Genomic DNA, 26,681 nt, shown 5'->3' on the forward strand with positions numbered 1-26,681 from the left:
CTACATATATTAAAACACAATGTGCTTTTTAACACAGGAAAATATGTCATGGGTTCTCTCTGGGTCATTCAATGAGATCCAATTCATCCTTTTAACAGCAAACAGTCAGAAATAACCATTTCAGTAAATATCCTTGTGCGTACATTACAATAAAATATAAGCATCCTTACACAAAATGCTTACTTATCTGTGCTTTGTAATGTACAAGGAATGAGTTACAAAAGATAGAAATCATGAATCAAAAATATATATGTGCTCATGTAAATTTAAAAGCCCCCAAATCACTTTTAATAAGTTTACATAAATGTATAAAACATATATTTATATAAAGTTTATTGTAAGCATTTTTCCATACTTCATTAACCATGGTTCTTATCACATTCCTTTTTTCCAATTTCAGGTATTAAAAACAATATACTATCATTATTTAATCCTTCCTAGACTCGTCTAGGGAGAAGGCAATGGCACCCCACTCCAGTACTCTTGCCTGGAAAATCCCATGGATGGAAAAGCCTGGTAGGCTGCAGTCCATGGGGTCGTAAGAGTCGGACACGACTGAGCGACTTCACTTTCACTTTTCACTTTCTTTCATGCATTGGAGAAGGAAATGGCAACCCACTCCAGTGTTCTTGCCTGGAGAATCCTGGGGACGGAGGAGCCTGATGGGCTGCTGTCTATGGGGTCGCACAGAGTCGGACAAGACTGAAGCAACTTAGCAGCAGCAGCAGCAGACTTGTGAAAGTGAACATCTATTTGTTTTATTAAACAACTGTATTTTCTCCTCAAAAGATAGATTTGTTCATGAGTTTGATCACCTATAATTTCCTATACTAAGGAAAAAAAACACACCCATTTCCTATAATAAGCTTCCAGCTCTACTCTCCCGCTGGCTACCATTAAAAGGATCAAAGACATCACATTACACCCAAGTCATCATGTCAGAAATTTTAAGCAGCTCCACACTGCCCCCTACCTCACAGTTCTCCTGAGTTTGCTGTAGCTTAGCGTGAAACCTTCAAATCTAGTTTCATCACATTACACTCCTATTTCATACATTTTAAAGCAACACGTAAGACAAAAGAGACCAAAAAAAAAAAAACCCACAGATGAAATATTTAATAAATCTGCATGCAAGCTGTCATATTTGACTTTTTTACCTTGCCATAGCAGAGATTTTCCACCCATCTTAAATGTACACAAGCACAAAAGCAGTCTTGCTCACCTTTGTCGACCACACTGCATCACTTGTAATCAACCCTTTTTCTTCATCACCTTCAGTTCTACTTCCTGATTTACCACTTGAGGTACTTGACGCCTCCTTTGAGTAAGCAAAAGGGTCTGAATTTTTTTGCTGGATTCTTCCTCCTCTGGCCCGATAATCAGCTAGCATTCTCCCCAAGCTCTGGCTATCCCCCAGGTGCTCAGCAATTCTGGTGCTCACGAGCTCATGTGAGGGCAGGACTTGAATGGACTTGGCCTGAACACTTCCATTCATGCCCTGAAGGCCAGAGAGATCCCTAAGCATCTGTTTCTTCCGCCTGCTCTCCATTTCCTTGAACTCCTTATTGAGGAGAGGAGACCAGTAAACCTGCTCCGCAAAATAATCTCGGGTAGAGCATCGCATGCCCTTGTCAGTTAAAAGGAAGGGCTCCCGGAATGTGATGACTGGCGAGATGCAGAGGATCACATCTTTCAACTCTTGCTTAAAGGTCAAAGAATCAGTCTTCCGTTTATCTTCAGAAGAGGTAACTTCTTCGGTAACATACAGGCCGGTGTCATCCTGCAGAGGGTCTCTAAAGGCTCTCATCTGGCTTGCGGGATCTGGAAGCTCCTCTGTTTGCTGCAAAGCCTCTGGCTGCTCCCTGCCTATGGCGTCCTGTTGGTCATCCACATGGAGCGGCAGCAATGACTCTGGTACTGATGGAAAGAGAGCGCAGGGGGCACCCATCGGGCAAGCTGCTGGGGCATGCTCTTGAGGCCTCAAAGAGGCAACATCCTGTGGCACACTCTTATTTTCCTGGTCACCCTTCTCAAATAGAATCCTTGATTCTAGCAAACTGCCATCATCAGAAGGCAGAAAGTCTGGGGGGAAGTCAGGCTCCCGGGGGAGGGGACTTCCGCTGAATGGCTCCTGTGCAGCCCCTTCATCCTCCTGTCCCTCAATCAGAGAATGGAAGGAAGGGTTTTGCGTTAATGTTGGAGGCATGGCAAATTCATCCATAAGGAAGGAGATTTCTAGTTGAGAATGATAAGCTACACAGATCATAAATATTAAGATCTCCTTAACTCGAGCCAGCTCATAATCAGAGCCTCCTCTAAGCTTGATTGTACAGCCCAGGTGCTGTGGACAGCCTTCAAAAAACATCAGTGTTTTGGTTTGTTCTACAAATAAACAAACACAAGGTTAAGAAGGTTTAGGTGGCAATCCAGAGGTCCAGACAGAATTAGTTCATTATCTTAACATCTACCAGATAAAAACTCTTAAGTAAGACCATAGTTGTATGCTAATAGCCATTTCCTACTATTAATATATCAACATCATCGTTCTGATGAGTTTATTCATTTCCTCAGGTCCCCCCATTTCAGGTAAATCTACACTAAAGATCACTCACCATTAGGCAACTGAAACATCTGCATGTAAAATTTGTGACAGGTGCCCAGGTGGGGTTTGGTAAGCAGCTGGTCCATTGACATCACCAAATCACCTTGGGTCATCCGGCTAACTCGTTCTAAAACTTGCTAGAACACAGAACATCATCATATTACAAAATTAAAGAAGAATAAAATTTTAGTACATTTTATATGGAAAAATAATAGAAACATTTGAAAATGCCCTCACCAAAAAAAAAAAGAAAATAGAAAATGCCCTATTTTCTTTCAAGATGAATTTCCTTGATTTTAGTAATTATATGACTTTTACTGATTCTAGGTAAGTCTACACTTAGCAATCAGTATGTGTTTACTAAAATAAACCATACTCACATTAATAATATCAAAAGACATTTAAGTATTATTCATTGGCACAAGATACTGATACAGCGGTGGTGGGTGGGGAATTTCCACAACTGACCTCCATACTAAAGAAGGTAATTTTTCAAGGGAGAGAAAATTTTCTGCTTTGTATGATTCCCCAAACAAAATGACGCCTCTACAAAGACTACTTAATAACTAATGTCAACTATACCTATGGTTTGGTAGACACTTATAATGAGTGTTACATAACTCATTATGTATGAGTGCTACATTAATTATACTTTCTTCTAGCCTGAGATCCTCCAGTCTTAAATAAGGAAAGCACTGCCATTCCTGTACTTTCAATATATACAGTACAGCTAAGAAATAAACAATTAAAGAACACTGTATATCTACCCCAATGCATATAAATTTACAAGCTGTCATTTTTAGAAATAATAGAAAAATAAGAACACTCACTGATTTTACATTAATGACCAAAGTAATGCCGTGTTCCAGCAACATATCCTGTGCAATTCGAGATACCGTTTTCTCAACCAGAACCAGTGTGGGTCGAACATCAACTATACGCTGAACGTAATTCTTTAGGAATTCCCTTTCCTAAGTAAGATAAATAAAAAACATGGTATGTGGTACAAATCAAGATCTAGACATGTAAAAATACTAGGGCAGTGTGACTAGTAACATCAAACTAAGTTTTCTTCATCCACAAACCGCTACTAATAGAAGTTTCCTACTAAGTAAACATTGTACTGATGTGTTAACTCATTTTTCAGGTCCTCAATCTCAGGTAAAAATATGCTAAATATCACTTACCACCATGTAAGCAAATTAATTCAAATACAACCAAGAATATTATTTATCATTCTAAACTGCTGACTATGCTAGAAAAAGTTTCAGAAGAAACTTTATTCTCCAACTCACTAATTTTTCTTTGAAGGACTCTGAGTTCTTAATAACTTGTAATAAAAGCCAAGAATCCAATTAGCTAGCTCTCGAAGCTTAAAAAAATCAAAAAATTCTCACAGCTTCCCAAATGAAAGCAACTAAGTATTTTTAATATAATTATGGATTTCCCCTTTTACATTCTGAAACTAACCAGAATAACTCTTCGTTCAGGTATTTGAATAAATAACTAACAGACACTATTTCAGCTACTTCCTAATTTCTATCTCCCAACAAATAATATTCTACTTAGAACAGTGGTAGTTACAAATTAAAACAATGTTTAATACAATTTCATGACAAAGGCTTACTCTCAAAGCAAATGAATGTTGTAAATAACAACTCGAGTTTAAAAAATGTAATTAGTTAATTGCTTTATAAAATCTCTAGACTCAGGAGACAGTGGAAGGTGGGGACACACCTGTCACTTCTGCTCCAAATGCCCAGTGTTTTCTGAGTCAATTTTGTATTCACGGTCAGAGCCACCAGCAATGGATGAGCCTATTCCCTGCAATGAACTTGCCCTGTTATATTTCTTTTCACCTTTCTCTGTCTTACTGATAGAAACTGGACATTCTCAAATTATCCCATTATTAACAAAAAGAAATTTTTTTCCCATTTAAAATTTTTTTCTTAATTTTTATTTAATTTTTTCTTATTTTCTAAATTTTTATTTGTATTTTCTTTATTTTTTCTTTAATTTTTTTCTTAATTACTTATTTTTGGTTGCTGCACAAGGGCTCTCTGTAGTTGCGGGGGCTACTCTCTAGTTGCAGTGCACGGGCTTCTCATTGCGGTGGTTTGTCTTGTTGCACAGCAACAGGCTCTAGGCGCCTGGGCTTCGGCAGTTGGGTCACATGGGCTCTAGAGTGCAGGCTCAGTAGCTGTGGCCAACAAGCTGCTCTGCAGCATGTGTAATCTTCCAGACCCACTTTGGCAGGTGGATTCTCAACCACTGGACCCCCAGGGAAGTCCCAACAAAATGAAATTTTTTTCCCTGAAATGTGTTAATCTACTCTGCTTATTAAACTGCAATTTAATGACATTTTAGACTATTTTATTTGTGCAGCTTCAATAAAGAAGAACTAAAATAAATTCATTTTTGTTTAAGTTTCTGGCCTCCAGTATAGGGATAGCAAATACATTTCCTCACAGTTCCAGCTCCAGTCAACTATTATGATTGTACATGAAGCGCCTTGCTAAAATTGGGGCTTAGACCAGGCTCAGCAAGGAACGAGTATCAGGAGGCAGGCCCGGAAGACAGAATGGAGCAGAGGTAGACCAACAGACCTCTGGGGCAGACCTTGTGAAGACAGTATGATGCCCAACCTAATTTTATCCTTGCCCTTTTTTTCTCATTCTTCTTTTTTACTAGCTACCCTGCAGCTTCCTCTTTGACTGGTCATGCCACGATGAGTTCCCCCACTCCAAGCAAAGGGCGGGGCAGTGTCAAATCAACTGATATTTTCTGTCAATTCAAACTAAAAACCTTAATAGGTCAGGACTTAAAGATATAATAAACTATGTTCTGAAGCACTGATGAACAAGATGCTTTGTTGCTGTTATTCAGTTGCTCAATCGTGTCCAACTTTTTGAGACCCCATGAACTGCAGCGCGCCAGGCTTCCCTGTCCTTCACTATCTCCCAAAGTTTGCTCAAACTCACATCCACTGAGTCAGTGATGCCATCCAACCATCTCATCCTCTGTCATCCCCTTCTCCTCCCACCTTCAATCTTTCCCAGCATCAGGGTATTTTCAAATGAGTCGGTTCTTCACATCAGGTGACCAAAGTATTGTAGTTTCAGCTTCAAACATCAGTCCTTCCAATGAATGTTCAGGCTTGATTTCCTTGAGGATTGACTAGTTTGATTTCCTTGCTGTCCAAGGGACTCTCAAGAGTCTTCTCCAACACCACAGTTCAAAAGCATCGGTTCTTCAGTGCTCAGCCTTCTTTATGGTCCAACTTTTACATTACTACATGACTCCTGGAAAAACCACAGCTTTGAGTATATGGACCTTTGTCGGCATAGTGATGTCTCTGCTTTTTAATATGCTGTCTAGATCTGTCATAGCTTCATTTTCAAGGAGCAAGTGGCTGTAGTCACCGTCTGCAGTAATTCTAGAGCAAAAATAAAGTCACTGTTTGTCACTGTTTCCATTGTTTCCCCATCTATTTGCCATAAAGTGAAGGGACTAGATGCCATGATCTTAGCTATTTGAATGTTGAGTTTTAAGCCAGCTTTTTCACTCTCCTCTTTCACTTTCATCAGGAAGCTCTTTAGTATCCTCTTTGCTTTCTCCCCTAAGAGTGGTGCCATGTGCATATCTGAAGTTATTGATATTTCTCCCTGCAATCTTGATTCCAGCTTGTGCTTCATCCAGCCTGGCATTAAACATCTTCTCCTATCTTAAAGCTTCTTTTCAGATTATGAATTTACTCAGACATCCAACTGTGCGGTAATTTGAACGTTCTTTGGCATTGCCCTTCTTTGGGATTGGAATGAAACTGACCTTCTCCAGTCCTGTGGCCACTGCTGAGTTATCCAAATTTGTCAGCATATTGAGTGCAGCACTTTAACAGCATCATCTTAATATAATTATACAAGTTATAATTAACAAGTTATATTAATTAAATCATGTTTATTAATATACATTTGCCCAGAGCATATGTGTCCAACATGAAGACTTCAGTCTATTAACCTGGTCATAAAAGGGGAGTTACAGTGGATAAATATAAGGACAACTTTTTGGTAACTAAATACAATTTTACAACAATTTTACATATTTTACATCTTTGCAATCAGGATGCATCTTGCAAACCATGTGGTTGTGATCTAAGTCTGTAAGTCTTCCACTGATACCAGTGAGATCACGAAAATTCCCAGCATCAAAGTAGCTCAGTTTTCCACAAACCATAACTGTGTTTCTTCTGATTCCTTATTTCAGTTCTCACTGAAAAGTCACAGTAAATCAGAGCTAGAAGGAATGGCATAAATCTGGTTGAAACCCCTCATTTTTACTGATACCTAGCTGAATTCCAAAAAGGAAACAGTCCCAGTTAACAGAGTTCACTAAGCAACAGAGCATGGTGCCTTTCACCACAATTAAGTTTTTTCTGTGTCTGTGAATTGAGAACAAAAGTTTCCCTGGTGGCTCAGTGTAAAGAATCCGCCTGCCAATGCAAGAGACATGAGTTCAATCCCGGGTCTGGGAAGATCCCACATGCCTTGGAGCAACTAAGCCTGTGCGCCACAACTACTGAGGCTGTGCTATAGAGCCCAAGAGCTGCAATTACTAAAGCTACGCAACCTAGAGTCCGTGCTCCACAACAAGAGAAGCTGCCACAATGAGAAGCCTGTGCACCATACCTAGAGAGTCGCCCCCACTCACAACTACAGAAAAGTCCATGCAGCAACCAAGACCCAGCCAGATAAATTAATTTTTTTTTAAAGTGACTACTCCTATCACGTGCAAAAGTGAGCTCATGAATTTCCAAGTAATGCTTTTCCCCTAAATGTTTCTGGAACCGAATATTAAGTGTTTCTGCTATAATAGGAAAAACACATTTCTGAAAACCTCCCATTCTGAACAACTGCAAATTAATTAATAGCATTTATGGGAGAAAAGAAGTTGGGGAAGACAACCTATACAACTTCATATCAAGAGCACTAATAAGAATAATAAGTGGTACCTTGACAGAGGACTTGGACAACCCAGCCAAGCAGCTCAGCCTAGCTGGAGGTGGCCTCAAGGGAAATTTTAAATGTACAAAATCAACTGCAACAGTACAAGTGGAAATGAAGCTCCAAGCAATGAGTGCCCAAAAGCCATCCAGGACCAGGGGCTGGGTCTCCCTGGGGAGAGACCCTCCTCTTTCAGCAGGAGCTCATTTCTAATCTCTTAAAATGGAGCTAAAGGGCTGTGTGGGAACTGAGCCGAGACTGTTGTTCCTTCCAGCTGAGGGCTATAATCCTACTAAAGCTATTCTGGGCCTCCTCACTTAAGAAAAACCACACAGAAATGGACACGACTTCCATCTGACATCACTCCCTTTTACTGACACTTGGTGTTCTAGAAACATGTTTTAGTAGAACAGTCTATATTGAAAAACAGGTGTTACTGCTGGAAACCTGATTAAAAATCGTTAGACAAATCCTTAAAGTAAGTTCATGACCCAGTGGGAAGAAAAAACAGGATTTGGATTTTCACCTTTTTTTCAACTATTCCCCAAAAGTCACATGTTGCCATTAACACTTTGCAACTAAAAACAGTGACAAAGGCTTTGGTAAGCTTCTAAAGTATGATTCATAAGAATGTCTTCTATAATACATTTTTTAATGAAACAAGAGCAATGAAGTTTGCCTATCAAATTTAACCAGCTGGAAGAAAGTATAAGAGTTGGCAAGTATCTTAGTATACAAACATTTCTCCAGATTATGGTTTCAGTAAGGAGTTCTTACCTGAAGCACAATAGGATCAATGCAAGTAAATTTGGTTTCTTCTCTGTAGAGATATTCAATGGAACACTTCAACAGAAGAATTTTGGGGTTTTTAATAGAAGAATTCATCTAAAATATAAATGAACAGTTTGCTAAAACTTTGAAAGTTTGCAATTTATAGACCTCCTTTAATCACAACTCTAAGTTCATACTGGTCATAATTCCTCTTAAATAGATTCCCTCATTATATTCAGATTAAAATACTCTCATTTATTTTGTGCTATTCTTTTTTTTTTTTTTTCCCCAAAGCAAATAATTAAAGCCATGCAAAGTTCTTTAAAAACTGGCTTCTTTTTCACTAATGCTATTTTACCCAATTTTCTATACTCTTAACTATCTTTTTTTAAATCCCTAATGTTTTTAAGAAAAGTTATCACACCCTTGGTAGGAGGGAGAGGGACTTAAAAGATAGGCTACTTGATAAACTCCCAGAGATCAGCAATTCTACAAGCAGAATTTAACTTTTCTAAGACTCAAGAAAAGTAGAGGAGGGAGAAAGGAATTAAAACATCTGCTGAACATATTTTTGATGGAATAAATTTCCAGCAGTTGTAAATTCGCAAGCTAAACTGGGAAACAAGAAGTTAACAACAGAAAATCTTAAAACACATCCAGAAATAGAGACTCAAACAATATACCCTAACCACACAACTAAAGCCAGAGGCAGAGGAGTCTGCATCCTGCAACAGAAGTTTCCATCTGACCAAACTTATTAGCAGGGCTTTTTTAGTAACTACAAATTAAAGACGGTCTCTAAACATGGTCATTGGGGCCAGACATTCATTCACGCATATGTGACCACCACACGCACATAACAGTTTTTAATTCTGTAGATGAGCACAACATAACTACCTCTGAATTCAACAAACATCATTTAATCTGATTTAAAGTACTACTTTGATGGGTACAGTGCTGTTTTAATAAGACTCTATGTAGAAATATGGACTTTGGACCATTGCTATGAAATAATATCAAATTCAAACATAATTTTATTTATCTATGGTCACTAATACTTTTCAGGAAGTTTAATACCTTATAAAAATATATTATTATTCTCAGCTTAGAAAAAAGTGAAAACAGACTGTAGTTTATGCATTCAGTTGCTCAAGCCTGAAATTTGCCTGAGCTCTCACTGTAACCAAACCAACAGTACCAGAGATGAGGCCAGGTGTCTCTATTTTTAACACATTCTCTTAGTGATTCTGAAGCACAGCAAGGTCTGAGAACACTGTTACAGATCATCAGTTTCTCTAAAAGTGAGAACCAGTAAACAAATAAACAACACTGGAAACACCCAGAGTGACTCCATTACAAAGTCCCACCCAAATGCAAATTGGTGCAGCCACTATGGAAAGCAGTACGGAGTTTCCTTAAAAAAATAAAAACAGAGCTACCATATCATCCTGCAATTGCACTCCTGAGCAGACATCCAGAGAGAAACTCCAATTTGGAAAAATATACACACCCCAATGCTCACAGAAGCACTATTTACAATAGCCAAGACACAGAAGCCATCTAAATGTCCATCCACAGACGAATGGATAAAGATGAAAATACACACACACACACACACAAATAGACGAATACTACTCCACCATAAAAAAGAATGAAATCATGACATTTATAGCAATAAGGACGGACCTAGAGATTATCATACTAACCAAGTCAAAGACAAGTATCATATGATATCACTTCTATGTGGTATCTAAAATATGATAAAAATTAGCTTCTTTAAAACGGAAACAGATTCACAGGCATAGAAAACAAACTTATGGTTACCAAAGGGGAAAGTGTAGTGTGGGGGGCAGGGATAAATTAGGAGTTTGGAAATGGCAGCCACTGTGTATAAAACAGATAAACAACAAGATCCTACAGTATTGCACACAGAACTATATTCAATATCTTGTAATAAACTTAATGGAAAATATGAAAAAGAATATATATATATATATGCATATACCTATAACTGAATCACTTTGCTGTATACCAGAAACACAACACTATTAATTAACTATACTTCATTAAAATAAAATTTCGTTTAATTAAAAAAGTAGTCCCACCCTTCCTCTACCCACCCCCCATTCTCACTCCCCTAAAACTACTAAATGAGAATTTCTAAGGTTTGGGCTTAGGAATCTACATTTTTAATAAGGTCCTGATACATATTACATTTGCAAACCAGTAGCCTTCAGAATAAAATGAGAGACAAAGCCCTCATCTGCTTCCTCCAGCCTCATTTCCTGCCAGTTCCTGGCACCGTCTGGCACCTTAGGATCTCAGACTTTCCTTAGTACAAGGAGTTATTTACCCTTCTCTCTGTGCTGGTGCTAGAAAGAGGCCTCACAGCTGAAGGTACAGAGAAAGATACAGAATTCCAGTCATAATTCTGTGTTCAGCCCTATGAGGAAGAACAGAGTTTTAAAATGGTAGGCCTCTGGAAGAATTCTGGTCTGTTAGAAAATCTTTTATCCCTGAGATGTGGCAGGGTCAAGAGAGAAATGACACCAGCATCCTCTCAGCCTGTTGACTAGGAAGCCTTCTTCTGTCTGATGAGTTCTCACTGTCCAAGTCCCTGTCATCATCAGCTCTGGGAGACTCTCCCTGAACCCCCAAATTTTACTGCTAGTCACTCCTCCCTGTCCAATCTCCTTTCCCTCCATGATGAGGGCACCCTCAGCTTGTTGGCTTGGCACACAGTCATAGTTTGCTGAACTTCAATATTGAACTGAATCACATTACCTTTTTATGTGCAATATTCTTGGTGCAAACAAATCCATTGACAACCACAGAATCAAACTTCTTTCCACCTGGGATCTAATGAAACAATTAAGAAAACAATACAATTCGATATACATCTTTAGAATGCAGTCAAATGAATTCTGTAAGTATTTATTTCCACTTTTTGTTTTCCCTATTATGTAACCAAATAAGAACAAAAAGATCTAGGATGCATTTCTTCCTTTCAACCAATAATTAATGGCACCTTCCTACAATCATCAACTCTCTAATATACTATCTGGTACTCTAGAATACCCATTTGACCAAACAAATTAATGCCAGATGTCAATTAAAACCACTATTCAGTTAAACATCATAGGCTCTTAGGCAAAACTCCACTACTCTCTAAATAAAACAATTACCCACTGCTTTTCCTCAGAACAGTAAAAGCCGTGTGTGAAGAGAGGCCTTCTTATAGATGACACATCAAGAGGAGGAAGTAGGAAAGTTTGGGTTCCCAACTCACTGCAAGCCCAACTTACCCCCACCCCCACTCATCTCTCACTTCCTAAGAGTGGCTTTCATGACCTTTAAGTGCACTGCTACCAAATAGGACAGAAAAACTTACCTCTCCTCACCGAGCATCCTTCCTGGCAACGACCTTTTCATATTACCATTAAGAGACAAATTACTATTGGGCCCATCTCATGAATGCTGAACATGAGGAAAACATTGGTAGAGCTCACTTTTTTGATGTGGACAAACTGGCGGATATCCATGTCATCATCCCGGTTCTTGACGTCGGGTCGGACTGTCTGAACAACCTGGCAGACCAGGGACACGATGATGTCCCTCCAAGACGTTGACAATGACTCACTATGGAGCAACTGTTGGAGCAGCGCCATCATGTGGTTATGATTAGCTGAACTACAAAAATGTTACAGGAAAGACGTTAATACTGCCACAGAAAACAGCTCTGAAGATGCAACACAGTCTACAAAGAAATCAGCACATGATTTAATGGCTTACAGGTAAGATCTTCTTGGTCATTTTATTCTTTCAGCATATCTGCACCTTAATGCTTTTGCATATAAAGAAAATCTGTGAATATCTTCAATTAAGATAACCCATTTAAGGGAGGTTCAAGAGGAAAGAGACATGTGCATACTTATAGCTGATTCATGATGTTGTACAGCAGAAACTAACAACACTGTAAAGCAATTATCCTCCAATTAAAAAATTGAAAAAGAAATAAAACAAAAAGTCTATGGGTTTGATTAAAAAAAAACCCTATTTAATTCAATTAAATTTTAACACATAAATAACAATGGGGATAGACAAGCACAACTAGGACGCTCTGCTTTATTAGAAGTTTTACCAGAACAGGCTTTATTTCCTAAGTAATGTTAGCAGTTTTGACTTTATAAGGAAGAACTATACAAATGCCTATCAAGTCACTTAAGATTAGAAAAATGGAGAATTAAAATGAATAAGCTCACTGCCTTACAGCAACCTCTCCATAGCTTGTTTCTCTCCATTCTCCTCCCTGAGCAGCTCCAGGTTGTTATGATGCCAGCCCAAAGGTGTGAAAGGCAGTTCTTTGGATTTTTCCTCAACTCGACGGTTAAATAAGGATTCTAAGTGTAAAATAAGAAATTATATTCATTGTCAAGTTTTATACCATCTACTCAGAGATTTAGAAATCACCAACTTATCATTTTAAAATTTTTAAGTTAGCCAATTCAAATTACTGATGTAAAAAAAGCAAGGACATGTTTAAATTCATAGATAAAAAAAATTAAGTCTGAGTTAGAAAGTCAACATTCTCAACAGCCAAAATCAGAGACAGAAGTGTAAAGAGTAAATTTACATAAGCAACCAGGGCTCTCAAGAAAGTAACTATAAATACGGCTTTTGAAAAGCAAATGAAATGAGATTTGTTTACAGTCTTTTTATTTATTTGGGGATATTAAGAAAGAGAGGTGGTTAATTTTCCCTATAAAATCACAAACTGAACACTGCATTCAACAGAAATCAGAATGCAAGGAGAACTTGTGATAGTGTGGGTGCTGAGAAAAGCTCAGCTTTGATTCGTCTGAACCAGGACATGACAGTCTAGAAAGTCTACTCAAACAATCCTTTCAGTGTTTCTTTTCAATACTAGAACAAAAAAGGCTTTCTTCTTAATTGGCAAAACTTTTACAAGTCAGACCAAAAAATTAACTGTGAAGAAATCAAAACATGGTAAATAGTAATTTATATAAAATTTTGTAAATGATCAAAACAAAACAAAAAAAAAAACAGGTAATACTAAATGCTTTGCAAAAAAGATGCTCACTAAATAACTTTTGAAATTGTGGTTGAATAAATGGAAAGAAAAGAGGTAAAAATTCTCTAGTCTTTCCCCTCTTAAAGCAAGCTGAACAAATGACAAAAAGCCTTCAACAGTCCAGCAGCCTCCAGAGTAAAGCCAGTGTCCATGACAAGTGAGGTACAAGAACAGCACATTTCAATTATGTAAACCCTTGGTCTATAAACATCTGGTTGAACCAGATGCTTGAAGGTGAATTTAGAAATAAGCTGTGACACTATCTGTCAGCAGCTGCCCTTGTACCAGCTCACCCTACCTTCTCTCTTTTATGTGAAACCCTCCCATTATCTGAGGCCTAAGCTGTAGCATATTATGGACCAAATAAGTATGTCTTCACTCCACAGCAAGCTAAGTAGGGGTGGGGTTAGGAAAGGTTTGTATTCTTCTGTACTTCCTTCCGTCCCCAAGGAAATGATAAGCAGAATTAGTTATTTCCTTCAGTCCACTTATTGTCCAAATCCAGAGAGCAAGCAGCATCCTCAATTAGATAAGATCTGCCTGTGGCTTTTTGATGAGCTTGACAATCACTTGATGATATGTCTATCAATACTTAATACTATATTCATGATACAGAAAAGCATTTCCGTGATACAGAAAAGCCTTTAAATGAATAAAATTCAAAATCTAGGTAAAGACTTTTAAACAATTATTTTTCAGATCAGAGACCTCTCAAACTATCTCCAAGTTTATATTTTTGGTTTTCAGCAGTCTCAAGGCTACTACACATATTGAAAAACTGTGTTCCTATGGTACTAAAATAATATAATGCATTGTCAGTACTCACTCAGTGCCAATCAGTATCCTGGGCCCACAGTGTATCTCCATGAACAAGAGACACGATCCCATGTATAGCTTTTGATAAAATTACCTTTGATGAAGGCGTCACTTATTGATAGCTGTTGTCCTCCATTGTCAGAAATCAAATACTCTGCATGCCAGGGAGAGAACAGAGAGAGGAGGAAGGAAAAGGAAAGGCCTATGACTATAACAGGCTAGCATAATTATACAGAAAACACACCCACACACAAAGTATTACTCACACTAAACCCATCACAGCCAAGTCACGGAAACTTTAGGCTAAAATATCAGTTTATAACTTGTTCTGCATACTTCATACTAAACTTGATAGACTTAATAACTCAACAGAGCCATGAGACAGCAATGACAGATAATCTTTTTAACTTTCCCTTATCAAACCTGAACTGCTTTATGAAAACTGAGGTCTGTCACAGATTTGCATGACAAGCCTAAAAAGTTACACTCTTTATCTCATCCATAGCCATATGACAAATAATAAGTTCAGATAGAGAACACACTGCATAAAAAAATAAGGTGGGGTTTTTTGAATTTCAAAATATAAGCTATAAAACAAATTAATACAAAAATGATAATGGAAGGGAATTAAGATATAACTCATAATGATTATATTAGTTTTTAATTTGAGTTTTAATGTTTCAAAAATTCTACCCAAACACTTCCAAACAGTTGCCGAAAGATAACTTCTGAACACACTCTGAATGTGTTCTTTCAAAACTTTTAGAATATTAAATATTACAAGTGAAACTTGTTCTTTACTTTCGCATGACCTTTCCTCTAGGTCTGTGACCAAGCACAGCTCAAATGAGGTTCTTTCTACCGTACAAATTTAACCACAATGCATTTTAAGTCCTTTAAGGTAAAGGTGATCCACAAAATTCTTTTCAAGTAGATCTCATTTATAAACAAAAGGGCTTCAAAGTCAATGTGTTTATAAGCCAATACACTCATCCTTCAAAACAAAAGAGCAGAGAAAAAAAAATTTAGCAACTTCAAGTGTGCCATGCCAAATATAATATAATCAAGTATGGGGACCAGTGAAAACAGATATTATACTTTATTTCTACACCTCCCTCACAGAATAATAATGGCAATGCCTGTTTATCCGACTAATGTACAGAGGCTTTAGAAGCTTTACTCTTCAGTCTAAAGGATATATATGTACATATATATATATATATAATTTCAGAAGCAATAGATTTTCTCCATATTATGAAAAACTTTAAACGTACAGAAATCCCTATATATCCTCCATCAAGACTGAACAATTGTTTAATGACTTGCCGTATCTGATTTCTCTGTGTGCTTTTTTCCCAGACCATTTGAAGTTACACGTATCATGACATTTTACCACTAATACTTCAGCATCCATCTCTTAAAAAATAAGAGCATTCTCCTCTAGAGCCATAATATTTACACACTTAAGAAAACTGACAATTTCTTAATATCATCATATTAGTCCATATTCAAGTTTATCTGTTTCCAAATGCTTTAATAAATTTTTTTCCCCTCAAACCTGGATCCATTAAGGTTCATACATTACATTCTCTTCATTTTCTCTTCATCTAAAGCAGACCTTCTACCATTTTCTTTCTCCTAATACTGAATTTTGAAAGAACTCAGGCCAAATGTCACATTCTGGATTTGATGGACTGTCTCCTCACGGTGCTGTTTAACTTGCTCTTATACCCCACAGACTGGTTCCAAATAGGAAAAGGAGTATGTCAAGGCTGTATATTGTCACCCTGCTTATTTAACTTATATGCAGAGTACATCATGAGCAACGCTGGGCTGGAAGAAGCACAAGCTGGAATCAAGATTGCCAGGAGAAATATCAATAACCTCAGATATGCAGATGACACCACCCTTATGGCAGAAAGTGAAGAGGAACTAAACAGCCTCTTGATGAAAGTGAAAGAGGAGAGTGAAAAAGTTGGCTTAAAGCTCAACATTCAGAAAATGAAGATCATGAAATCTGGTCCCATCACTTCATGGGAAATAGATGAGGAAACAGTGGAAACAGTGTCAGACTTTATTTTTGGGGGCTCCAAAATCACTGCAGATGGTGACTGCAGCCATGAAATTAAAAGACGCTTACTCCTTGGAAGAAAAGTTATGACCAACCTAGATAGCATATTCAAAAGCAGAGACATTACTTTGCTGACTAAGGTCTGTCTAGTCAAGGCTTTGGTTTTTCCAGTGGTCATGTATGGATGTGAGAGTTGGACTGTGAAGAAGGCTGAGCGCCGAAGAATTGATGGTTTTGACCTGTGGTGTTGGAGAAGACTCTTGAGAGTCCCTTGGACTGAAAGGAGATCCAACCAATCCATTCTGAAGGAGATCGGCCCTGGGATTTCTTTGGAAGGAATGATGCTTAAGCTGAAACTCCAGTACTTTGGCCACCTCATGCGAAGAGTTGACTCATTGGAAAAGACTTTGATGCTGGGAGGGATTGAGGGCAGGAGGAGAAGGGAACGACAGAGGATGAGATGGCTGGATGGCATCACTGACTCGATGGCCGTGAGGCTGAGTGAACTCCGGGAGTTGGTGATGGACAGGGAGGCCTGGCATGCTGCGATTCATGGGGTCGCAAAGGGTCGGACACAACTGAGCGACTGAACTGAACTGATACCCCCATGTTTCCCTGTAAATGTGGAGTTAGGTCTAGGGGTTTGAGGAAGTCATGCTTTTCATTTTCTTTTCTAGGTACTACTTGCTAACTTTCCAAGAATAGTTCAGAATCCTGCTTCCAACACGTAATAAAATATATTCTAACTGCATAGCTCTCCATAACAAATAGTGAGAAATTAATCAAACCAGAAGATCACACTGACTCAGTTTTACAAGTTTCTGAAAATGAGTTAGCTTATGTAATACAAAAAACCATGAGCATCTTTTTAAGCATAGATACTTAAACAAATTTTAACAGTTCATATTTCCTCAGTGTTAAAAGCTAGAGAATGATCCCTAAGAAAAGATGTAACAATTTTAGTAACCATAAATTTTAATGCAAAGATGAGAATCACCCATTCTCATTTGTATTTAAGAGAAATGAAAACCAGACGCAGGGGAAATCTATTATTCTTTCATTTTCTGAACTAGATCATTCTGATGACTTTAGTTTCTGGTAACCAGTGTTCCTCTTAATTACAATGTAGAAAAAAACAATTTATTATGTCTCGACTTCACAAAAGAGAAAAAAAAATTCTTGTTATATGCTAAAAGCTAACGAGAGAGAAGTGTGAAAGCCAGAAACATTTACTAAGGGGTAAAAGTTCTCAAATTACAGGCTCTCTGAAGTCATTACTAAGAAAGAAGGTAATTATTCTGGTATATGTGTGTGTATACACATATATGGGCTTTCTTGGTGGCTCAGACAGTAAAGAATCCACCTGCAATGTAGGAAACCTGGGTTCAACCTGGAATATTACTCAGCCATGAAAAAAGAATGAAATCTTTCTATTTGTGAAAACATAGGTTGACCTAGAGAGTATTATGCTAGGTGTAGTAAGTCAGAGAAATACAAATACTGTATGATTTCCCTTATATGTGGAGTCTAAAAACAAAACAAATGAATAAACAGAACAGAAATAGAGTTATAGATACAGAAATAGAGTCATAGATACAGAGAGCAAACAAGTGGTTGCCAGAGAGGAGGAGAGTGGAAGAAGGGAAGAAACAGGTGAGGGAGATGAAATGGTACAAACTTACAGTTGCAAAATAACTAAGTCATGGATATGAAATGTATCATGAGGGGAATATAGTCAATTAACTGTGTAATATCTTTATATGGTAATATATCATACTGAATTGGCAATCATTTCAAAATGTATAGAAAGATGGAATAACTGTTGATCAATTATACTTCAAAAACAAACTCAGAAAAAGAGATAAGATTGGTGGTTACTAGAGGAAGGGCATGGGGGAAGGGGAACTGGAGGAAGGCAGTGAAGAGGTACAAACTTTCAATACCAGGGACATAATACATAACACAATAAATATAATCAACACAGCTATATATCATATGTGAAAATTTTTAAGAGTAAATTCTAAGAGTTCTCATCATAAAGAAAAAAGTTTTTTCTATTTCTTTAATCTTGTAGTCTATGTGAGATGATAGATGTTCACTAAACTTATACTGTGATGAAGAAGTGAAGTCACTCAGTCGTGTCCGACTCTTTGCGACCCCATGGACTGTTGCCTACAAGGCTGCTCTGTCCATGGAATTTTCCAGGCAAGAGTACTGGAGCGTGTTGCCATTTCCTTCTCCAGGGGATCTTCCTGAGCCAGAGATCAAGCTCAGGTTGCCCGCATTGCAAGCAGACACTTTACCGTTTGAGCCATCAGTTCAGTTCAGTTCAGTTCAGTGGCTCAGTCGTGTCCAACTCGCTGCAACCCCATGAATCACAGCACGCCAGGCCTCCCTGTTCATCACCAACTCCCAGCGTTCACTCAGACTCACATCCATCGAGTCAGTGATGCCATCCAGCCATCTCATCCTCTGTCGTCCCCTTCTCCTCCTACCCCCAATCCCTCGCAGCACCAGTGTCTTTTCCAATGAGTCAACTCTTCGCATGAGGTGGCCAAAGTACTGGAGTTTCAGCTTCAGTATCATTCCTTCCAAAGAAATCCCAGGGCTGATCTCCTTCAGAATGGACTGGTTGGATCTCCTTGCAGTCCAAGGGACTCTCAAGAGTCTTCTCCAACACCACAGTTCAAAACCATCAATTCTTCGGCACTCAGCTTTCTTCATGGTCCAACTCTCACATCCATGCATGACCACAGGAAAAATCATAGCCTTGACTAGACAGACCTTTGTTGGCAAAGTAATGTCTCTGCTTTTCAATATGCTATCTAAGTTGGTCATAACTTTTCTTCCAAGGAGTAAGCGTCTTTTAATTTCATGGCTGCAATCACCATCTGCAGTGATTCTGGAGCCCCAGAAATAAAGTCTGACACTGTTTCCACTGTTTCCCCATCTATTTCCCATGAAGTGATGGGACTGGATGCCATGATCTTCGTTTTCTGAATGTTGAGCTTTAAGCCAACTTTTTCACTCTCCACTTTCACTTTCATCAAGAGGCTTTTTAGTTCCTCTTCACTTTCTGCCATAAGGGTGGTCTATACTGTACACCTTAAAATTATATACTGCTTTTTGTCAATTCTATCTCAATAAAACTAGAAGGGGGGGGGGAAGTAACAACAACAACAACAACAACCAGGCACTCTCCATCTCCTTATTATCTTGGATTTCACTTCTTCTTAGCAGTGAGTGTTCTTTCTTATCTTGACAGAAGTTAAAAAAAAAAAAAGCTTCAGTTAATATTATATCAACTTCCCCAAATAACTAACCTAACTTGTCTTTCTTTGCATCACAATTTTAAAAATATTTTCCAAGATATCCTTGACATTTCCTGCAGTCTTCAGTACAATCTGGACTTCTGCTAACCTGCCACTTTTTTTTAAAGCACTGACCCTCTTTCAGACTGATCTTCATATGAAGGCTAACTCTCACAATTTTTGTAGAAAAAAATTTTTTTTCAAAGGTTGAGATCAGAAAACTGCCAGAGGAGTTGTGACAGTTTTTCCAACTGTCAGTGCTTCCCCTTTCATTTTCCTTAGAGATGCAATTTGAGGGTGCACTGTCAAAATGTCAATGGGGCCTTCTATTTCATTCTTCTCCTAACATTATGAAGCTGGGTTTCCTAAAGCAAATGCTTGACTGTGCTCAGCAGCTCACTTTTTGCTATTATGAATTTCATGATGTCAGGTCACTTTCTTCATGATTTCAAAAAGCACCTTAACTTTCCAAGAGATGAAATTATCAACAAGTCAAAAATGTATTTCATAACTCTACTTTCAGCACAATGAAATTGCCACCAACTATGTCCAGGAAACAGATACCTCTATCATGACAGATCATGCCACCTCTGAACCACATCTATCATTCATATGACAAAAACCCAAATCCTCCACATGACCAGCATCTACAGTTAAATCTCACCCAAGTGCCCAGTCTGCGTCAATGTCCTTTCATACTCACCCAATGTTCACCACCACTTCTCTACTTTCTGCTTTGAGGATTCTGATACAGATGTGTATCATACTCATGTTCAGTGCTAGTCAGGTCTCTCCTTTTCTTAAACCTAAACTGGCTTTTAATTATATTCAACAAAGTAAGCCTCATCACCCATTTAAAAAAAAAAAAAAAGCATTTCTTTTCTGCATACTGCTATGTTCAATTTTAGTAATGGCTTAAACTTATTTTTCCTTTTATACCAAATCTCCTTTGCATTATGATTTTTGAGTCAGTAGACTAAAACCTCAAATAGAACAGCTAAAAGAATGATTTTTTTTTTTATTAGAGAAGAAAACTTTTTTACAAATACAGCATGTATACAACAAGCATTTTAAGTAATAAAGATGCTTTGGAATGTGTGAATGTTTTTCGCCAGTCTAGTTCAAGCACCTGGAAAGGTTTAGTGAAACACTATGCTACTGGGTAACAGCATAAGCAAAGAGGCTTTAAAATATTAAATGAAAAAAGAGAAATGAATAGAGCAGAACATCCATGTTATAATGCAAAGAAATGCCACCTTGGAAGTTGCACATTATGCTAAGGGAAAAGCAGTCTGATGCTGTTCCCTTTAATGACTAAAAGCTTTAAGCTGGGTGTGGTGGTACTAAGGGAGGAAACAAGAAATGAAAGGAACTGGAACCAACCAACAAGAAAAAAAACGTGGAGAAGAGGTGTGGGAAAAATGAGAAAGGGTGGACCAAAACCCACAGCAAATCCCCTCAGCCATGGGGACAGAGGAAGCAAGGACAGGCCGGATGAGATCCACGGCCCAACTCTCCAGCCTGTGTTCAGATTCCAGGTGGTGACTCCCTCCTACCTTTTTGGTCAGCAGGGTGAGGGGGCACATGTGGGTACTTGGAGGGCTTCTTGATATGGAAGTTCACGTTGTCCAGCTCCACGTTCAGGCTGATGGAAGCGGCTGAGTCACTGTCCACTGTGGACTGGAAACTGCTGACTGATGGGCGCTTGCTAGGACTGGCAGAATCTTTTAGTGTTGGGGAGGGGAAAGAAATATAGGGAGAGGAGGGGAGTAAAAACGGGTTTCATCAGGGTATTGGAGGAAAGGAGAAAAACGGTTTTTTTTTAATATAAAAGCCCAATGTGCAATACCAAAATGGATACAGTATTTTCATGTATTGATACTTCTGTGTAGACTTAATAAAATTTGAACCAGTTAAATATAAAATGAATTTTTAAAATAAAGAAATATATTGGAGGTTCTGCAGAGAAGAGGCCTGATACCATAGCGAAGAGGTGAGAAAGTTGTCTACTGCAATATTATTAGCTCGGAGTTATTTTTAAGCTGCTGCAAACTAAAGACTATAGCGAAATCTGAAAACACCAGTGATTTAACAAATTGGTTTCTTAAGAAAATACTGTATCTAGGACAATGATTGCTATCAGATGTTCTTTACGTTTAGTGGAAGCCATAAAACTTAACAGTAGGATTGTTCCAACTAAATAAACAAAACAGTGTATCATACATACACGTTAATGATTCATAAAAACTAAAACGTCAGAAAGTGAAACTCACTAGTCAAATTATCGTCACCTTCTTCAGCTATCTGCTCAGTGTCACTGTCATCAAACTTGATGTCTTTAAACCAGGATGGCTCAGAGTGTCCTTCCACGGAGTTCACCGAGTCACTGTCTGGAGAAGGGGTCTCGGAAAATTCTGTACTCTGAAAGAGTCAAGACAGAACCCAAGCAATTGACCCACAATGGCAACAATGTTGAGGCTGTCACACTACAAATAAACTCCAGCCTAATATTTGTATAAGGCTAACCACTGAATATATTAAATAAGCAAATCAGTAGAAACTTTAAGTTGTAAGCCAGCATTATAACTGGCAATTCTACTCTTACAACTATAATATTCACGAATCAGCAGGCTAAAAGGCAGCATATTATGACCAAACATATTATACAGATTTTATAGTGTTTCATTTTTTTTATTCCTGAGAGTGAAAATGGCTTAGAATTTATAACCCTGTGCCAATGCTAGGACACAACTTGGAAAACTGTTAGATTTTCAGACATACCACCACCAGTCTTTGGGATCATCCATCTTTTCTACCCAATCATTTTCCAACTTTAGTTCACAAAAGTGTTACAGGATATTATTTTATCAAGTTAATATAAACAAAAAGTTTATGTTAAAGTTTTTTAAAACTTCTAAGTATGTGATTTCCATGTTCCTAATCAAACTAAAGAAACAGAAAAGAAAAAGAATATTCACCATTTTATCAGTTATACAATTTAATATTGCTATGGAGTCAAAATCTACTGTAACAGTAACATTAAATTTCTTAATGATTTTATTACATACACTTCCTCCTAATCCTAAAAAAAACAGACATAATAAAATTAAAAACCACTGAGGGTAAATGACACTACAAAGTCAAGCTTAAGAAAAGCTGCTGCTGCTGCTAAGTCGCTTCAGTCGTGTCCGACTCTGTGCGACCCCAGAGATGACAGCCCACCAGGCTCCCCCGTCCCTGGGATTCTCCAGGCAAGAACACTGGAGTGGGCTGCCATTTCCTTCTCCAATGCAAGCTGCGCAAACTGAAAAGTTTGGGATTTCAAAGGGTTTTTCATCACAACTACCAACCAAGTAAAAATGTTAGAGCTTTCCTCAAATGGCAGGGAAAACATACTAGAAAAGTATATCATTGGGTAACTCAACTACTTTTTATTCCCAATGACAAGGAAGACTTGGTAATGAAGCTCTCTGTATTCTCATTAGCCATACCACTGAACACTACCTGCAACGGCCTGTACAGCGCATACTCATCCCTGAAGAGCTGGTCGTGGTGACTGACACAATCCAGCCAACGTCCATCCACCATTGCCTGTCCAATTGCTATAGCCTGTGCCCTGAATCAAGACCAGAGAAAACGAAAACTTTTAAGACAATAATTTTACAAGATGAGACACAAACTGAATTTATTTTCTATTCTAATCAGAGTTGAAATTTCAAACAGTCCTTGGATAGGTGAGGGATAAAACGAGAGAGATTTGAAGCTTAAGTAAAAGATTTTCTCAAGTACCATAGTAAAGAAGAACCTACAGACAAGGCAGTTCCAACAAGACCTAATTTCAATTACACAAACATCAACAAGTATTCAAGGCAAGCATCATTAGTTCAGTTCAGTCACTCAGTCATGTCCAACTCTTTGAGACTCCATGGACTGCAGCACGCTAGGCTTCCCTGTCCATCACCAACTCCCAGAGATTACTCTACTCATGTCCATAGAGTCAGTGATGCCATCCAACCATCTCATCCTCTGTCGTCCCCTTCTCCTGCCACCTTCAATCTTTCCCAGCATCAAGGTCTTTTTCAGTGAGTCAGTTCTTCACATCAGGTAGCCAAAGTATTGGAGTTTCAGCTTCAGCATCAGTCCTTCCAATGAAAACTCAGGACTGATTTCCTTTAGGATGGACTGGTTGGATCCCCTTGCTGTCCAAGGGACTCTCAAGAGTCTTCTCCAACACCACAGTTCAAAACCATCAATTCTTCGGCGCTCAGCTTTTTTTATAATTCAACTCTCACATCCATTGATCTTAGCTTTTTCAATGTTGAGTTTTAAGCCAGCTTTTTCACTCTCCTCTTACACCTTCTTCAAGAGGCTCTTTAGCTCCTCTCTGCTTTCTGCCATAAGGGTGGTGCCATCTGCATATCTGAGGTTATTGATATTTCTCCCAGCAATCTTGATTCTAGCTTGTGCTTCATCCAGCCCGGCATGTCTCACAATGTACTCTGCATATAAGTTAAATATGGTGACAATATTACAGCCTTGACATACTCCTTTCCTGATTTGGAACCAGTCTGTTGTTCCATGTCCAGTTCTAACTGTGGCTTCTTGACCTGCATACAGATTTCTCAGGAGGCAGGTCAGGTGGTCTGGTATTCCCATCTCTAAGAATTTTCCAGTTTGTTGTGACCCACACAGTCAAAAGCTTTGGCACACTAAATAAAGCAAAAGTAGGTGTTTTTCCGGAACTCTCTTGCTTTTTTAATGGTCCAACGGATATTGGCAATTTGATCTCTGGTTCCTCTGCCTTTTCTAAATCCAGCTTCAACAGTTCATGTACTGTTGAAGCCTGGCTTGGAGAATTTTGAGCATTACTTTGCTAGCATGTGCGATGAGTGCCATTGTGCAAGCATACCCCTGTACTTAGTAGAGGAGGATAAAAAAGACTGTTGAGAACAGTATGACTCCTGTCCTCGAGGAGCTTACAGTCTTTGAGAAGACAATACCAAATATTATAGATGTAGGTATAAAATGTATATATATATACACACACATATATATACATGAAATAGACATTTCACAATTTATCAAAAAATTTAGTCCATATTATTGCATTTCATTTTCACAGCTTCTTCACAGGATCATATTTTCATATTTTTCTCATTGGAGCTGAGAGGTCAAGTCTCAAAGAGACTGAATAACTTCACAGAGGGCATAAAGTTAAAAAAAGATACAATCCAAACTGGAAGCCAGAGCTTCACTGTTTACAGCTGTTTTTTCTCTTCTACATGCTTGTTTCTTCCTATGGGAGGAAGAGTAGCTACTCTAAACAAGCAGAAAAGCCAAGCGACACACCACCCTGAAAGGCAACAGGACCTGTCTGGTGCTTTCACACAAATGATTTGTAAGGCCGGCTAGCACACTCTAGGTGTGGCTAATGGACCCAGTTTTGAAGACAGGTCGAAAGACCACATTAAGGAGCAAAAACAGGAGAATCCACTGTGGCCTTGGGTTCTAGCTCTATTCCCCAATCCTGCTTAACTGCAGAGCTCTGAGTTTTGGGAACTACTGCACATTTCTGCTTTTAATAAATAAGGTAAACTGTGACCCCCATTTGGCTCCTTACATCTAATTACAACACAGAAGGGAGGAGGATTGAGTAACTAACACCCCAAACAACAAATGCAGAAATCCAACAGCATCCTACTCACAAAGAAAGCTGTTCCTTTTATGACATGTCATTAAAAATCAATTCATAAATTTTTCTTAAGACCCATTACCTTGTAGCAATGTGTCCATTTCGGATTAACCAGTTGACTAACTCCTTTCCTACAATGCAATTGGGGTGTGTTCTCAGCCAGTAGCGGTGATCCTGAAACTCCATTCCACTACTGTGATGGCAGATTTTCTTCCATAGGTCTTTTAATTGAACACTGTCCTGAAATCACATTACGAGCAAGCAATTACACCTGAGAAAGATACTATACACTTTTCAGATTTCTTCCTGTGATTTTTAGACTCATGAAAGGAAACTCAATTCAGATTTCTTTGTCAGAGCTAACTTACATGATTTAATAGAAATAACACATGCATGGAGAATAATTTGTACTCAGCTCATCTAATTCCAAACAACTTTTTCTCTTAGGGAAAAACTATCCCAACTAATTTTTTTTTTCAGTGAATGGCATATATTATCAGTCTCCTGATTATATGAGCAGAAAATTTCACATTCCTCTTTGATGACAGAACAAATAAGAAGGGAACAATCATATTACTCTAAAGTAACTGTTTCTGTAGCTTTCACTTCATCAGATTCTCACCTATACCCAGCTTTCATCAGGGAATTACTCCCTGCTCAAGACTTCAACACTGCTCAGCATCTACAGTTTCTAATCTAAAACTTACAAAGACTGAATTCACCACCTTCCACCAAGTAGCCCCAAATAACTTTCCATTCTCACTGCCCACAGAATCAAACTTAACATCCCTCCAAACCTCTCCCAAATCATAAACTCTAATTCGGTCCATGGAAAATGCCAAGCTTATTCTCACCTCTATACCTTTCCCCACACTTTAAATAAGATTTTCTTCCTTCACTGCCCACCCAAATCCATTCGATCCTTCAAGGTCCAGTGCAAGCCTTTTAGTTTAAAGCCTTTCCTGACTTCTCTACTACTAGTGCTGTTCCTTTTTTTTTTTAAATAGTAAAGTATTACTTCTTTTACTATTACAGACCTGCTCATTGACCTCATTTTTACTTTCTGAATTATAAACCTGAGGAGTGAAACCATATCTTCCATTTCTTTGAGTCACTCTTATGATTGAACACAGTAGTTTACAAAGATAAATTTAATAAACTGATTACTACCTACGTAAACATATAATATTAAATGTCTAAAAAGTATTCCACATGTATGAGAAACATATCCCAAAGTTTAAGCAGCAATCTGGGATATAACTCAAAGTTAAGCTGTAGAATTATAGAGGCACCTGAATTCTGATCTTTATAGTGGTCAAGAAAATA

The 26,681-nt window shown here is 38.2% G+C and overlaps 1 protein-coding gene across 1 annotated transcript in view; it reads right to left on the reverse strand.

Moving 5' to 3' along the window:
• The window catches only part of PIKFYVE (phosphoinositide kinase, FYVE-type zinc finger containing), an 83,071-nt gene that overhangs the window by 32,461 nt on the left and 23,929 nt on the right, over positions 1–26,681 (reverse strand). The window contains exons 9-20 of the mRNA XM_040228658.1: positions 25,438–25,595; positions 23,168–23,279; positions 21,937–22,084; positions 21,220–21,387; positions 14,376–14,435; positions 12,644–12,773; positions 11,883–12,063; positions 11,158–11,232; positions 8,380–8,487; positions 3,433–3,573; positions 2,613–2,739; positions 1,223–2,382 (exon numbers count right to left, since the gene is read on the reverse strand). Of these exons, the coding sequence (XP_040084592.1) occupies positions 1,223–2,382; positions 2,613–2,739; positions 3,433–3,573; positions 8,380–8,487; positions 11,158–11,232; positions 11,883–12,063; positions 12,644–12,773; positions 14,376–14,435; positions 21,220–21,387; positions 21,937–22,084; positions 23,168–23,279; positions 25,438–25,595 (2,568 nt within the window). The remainder of the gene's footprint in view (positions 1–1,222; positions 2,383–2,612; positions 2,740–3,432; positions 3,574–8,379; positions 8,488–11,157; positions 11,233–11,882; positions 12,064–12,643; positions 12,774–14,375; positions 14,436–21,219; positions 21,388–21,936; positions 22,085–23,167; positions 23,280–25,437; positions 25,596–26,681) is intronic.

The sequence above is a fragment of the Oryx dammah genome, unplaced genomic scaffold (assembly GCF_014754425.2).
Source record: "Oryx dammah isolate SB20612 unplaced genomic scaffold, SCBI_Odam_1.1 HiC_scaffold_27, whole genome shotgun sequence".
Lineage (NCBI taxonomy): Eukaryota > Metazoa > Chordata > Mammalia > Artiodactyla > Bovidae > Oryx > Oryx dammah.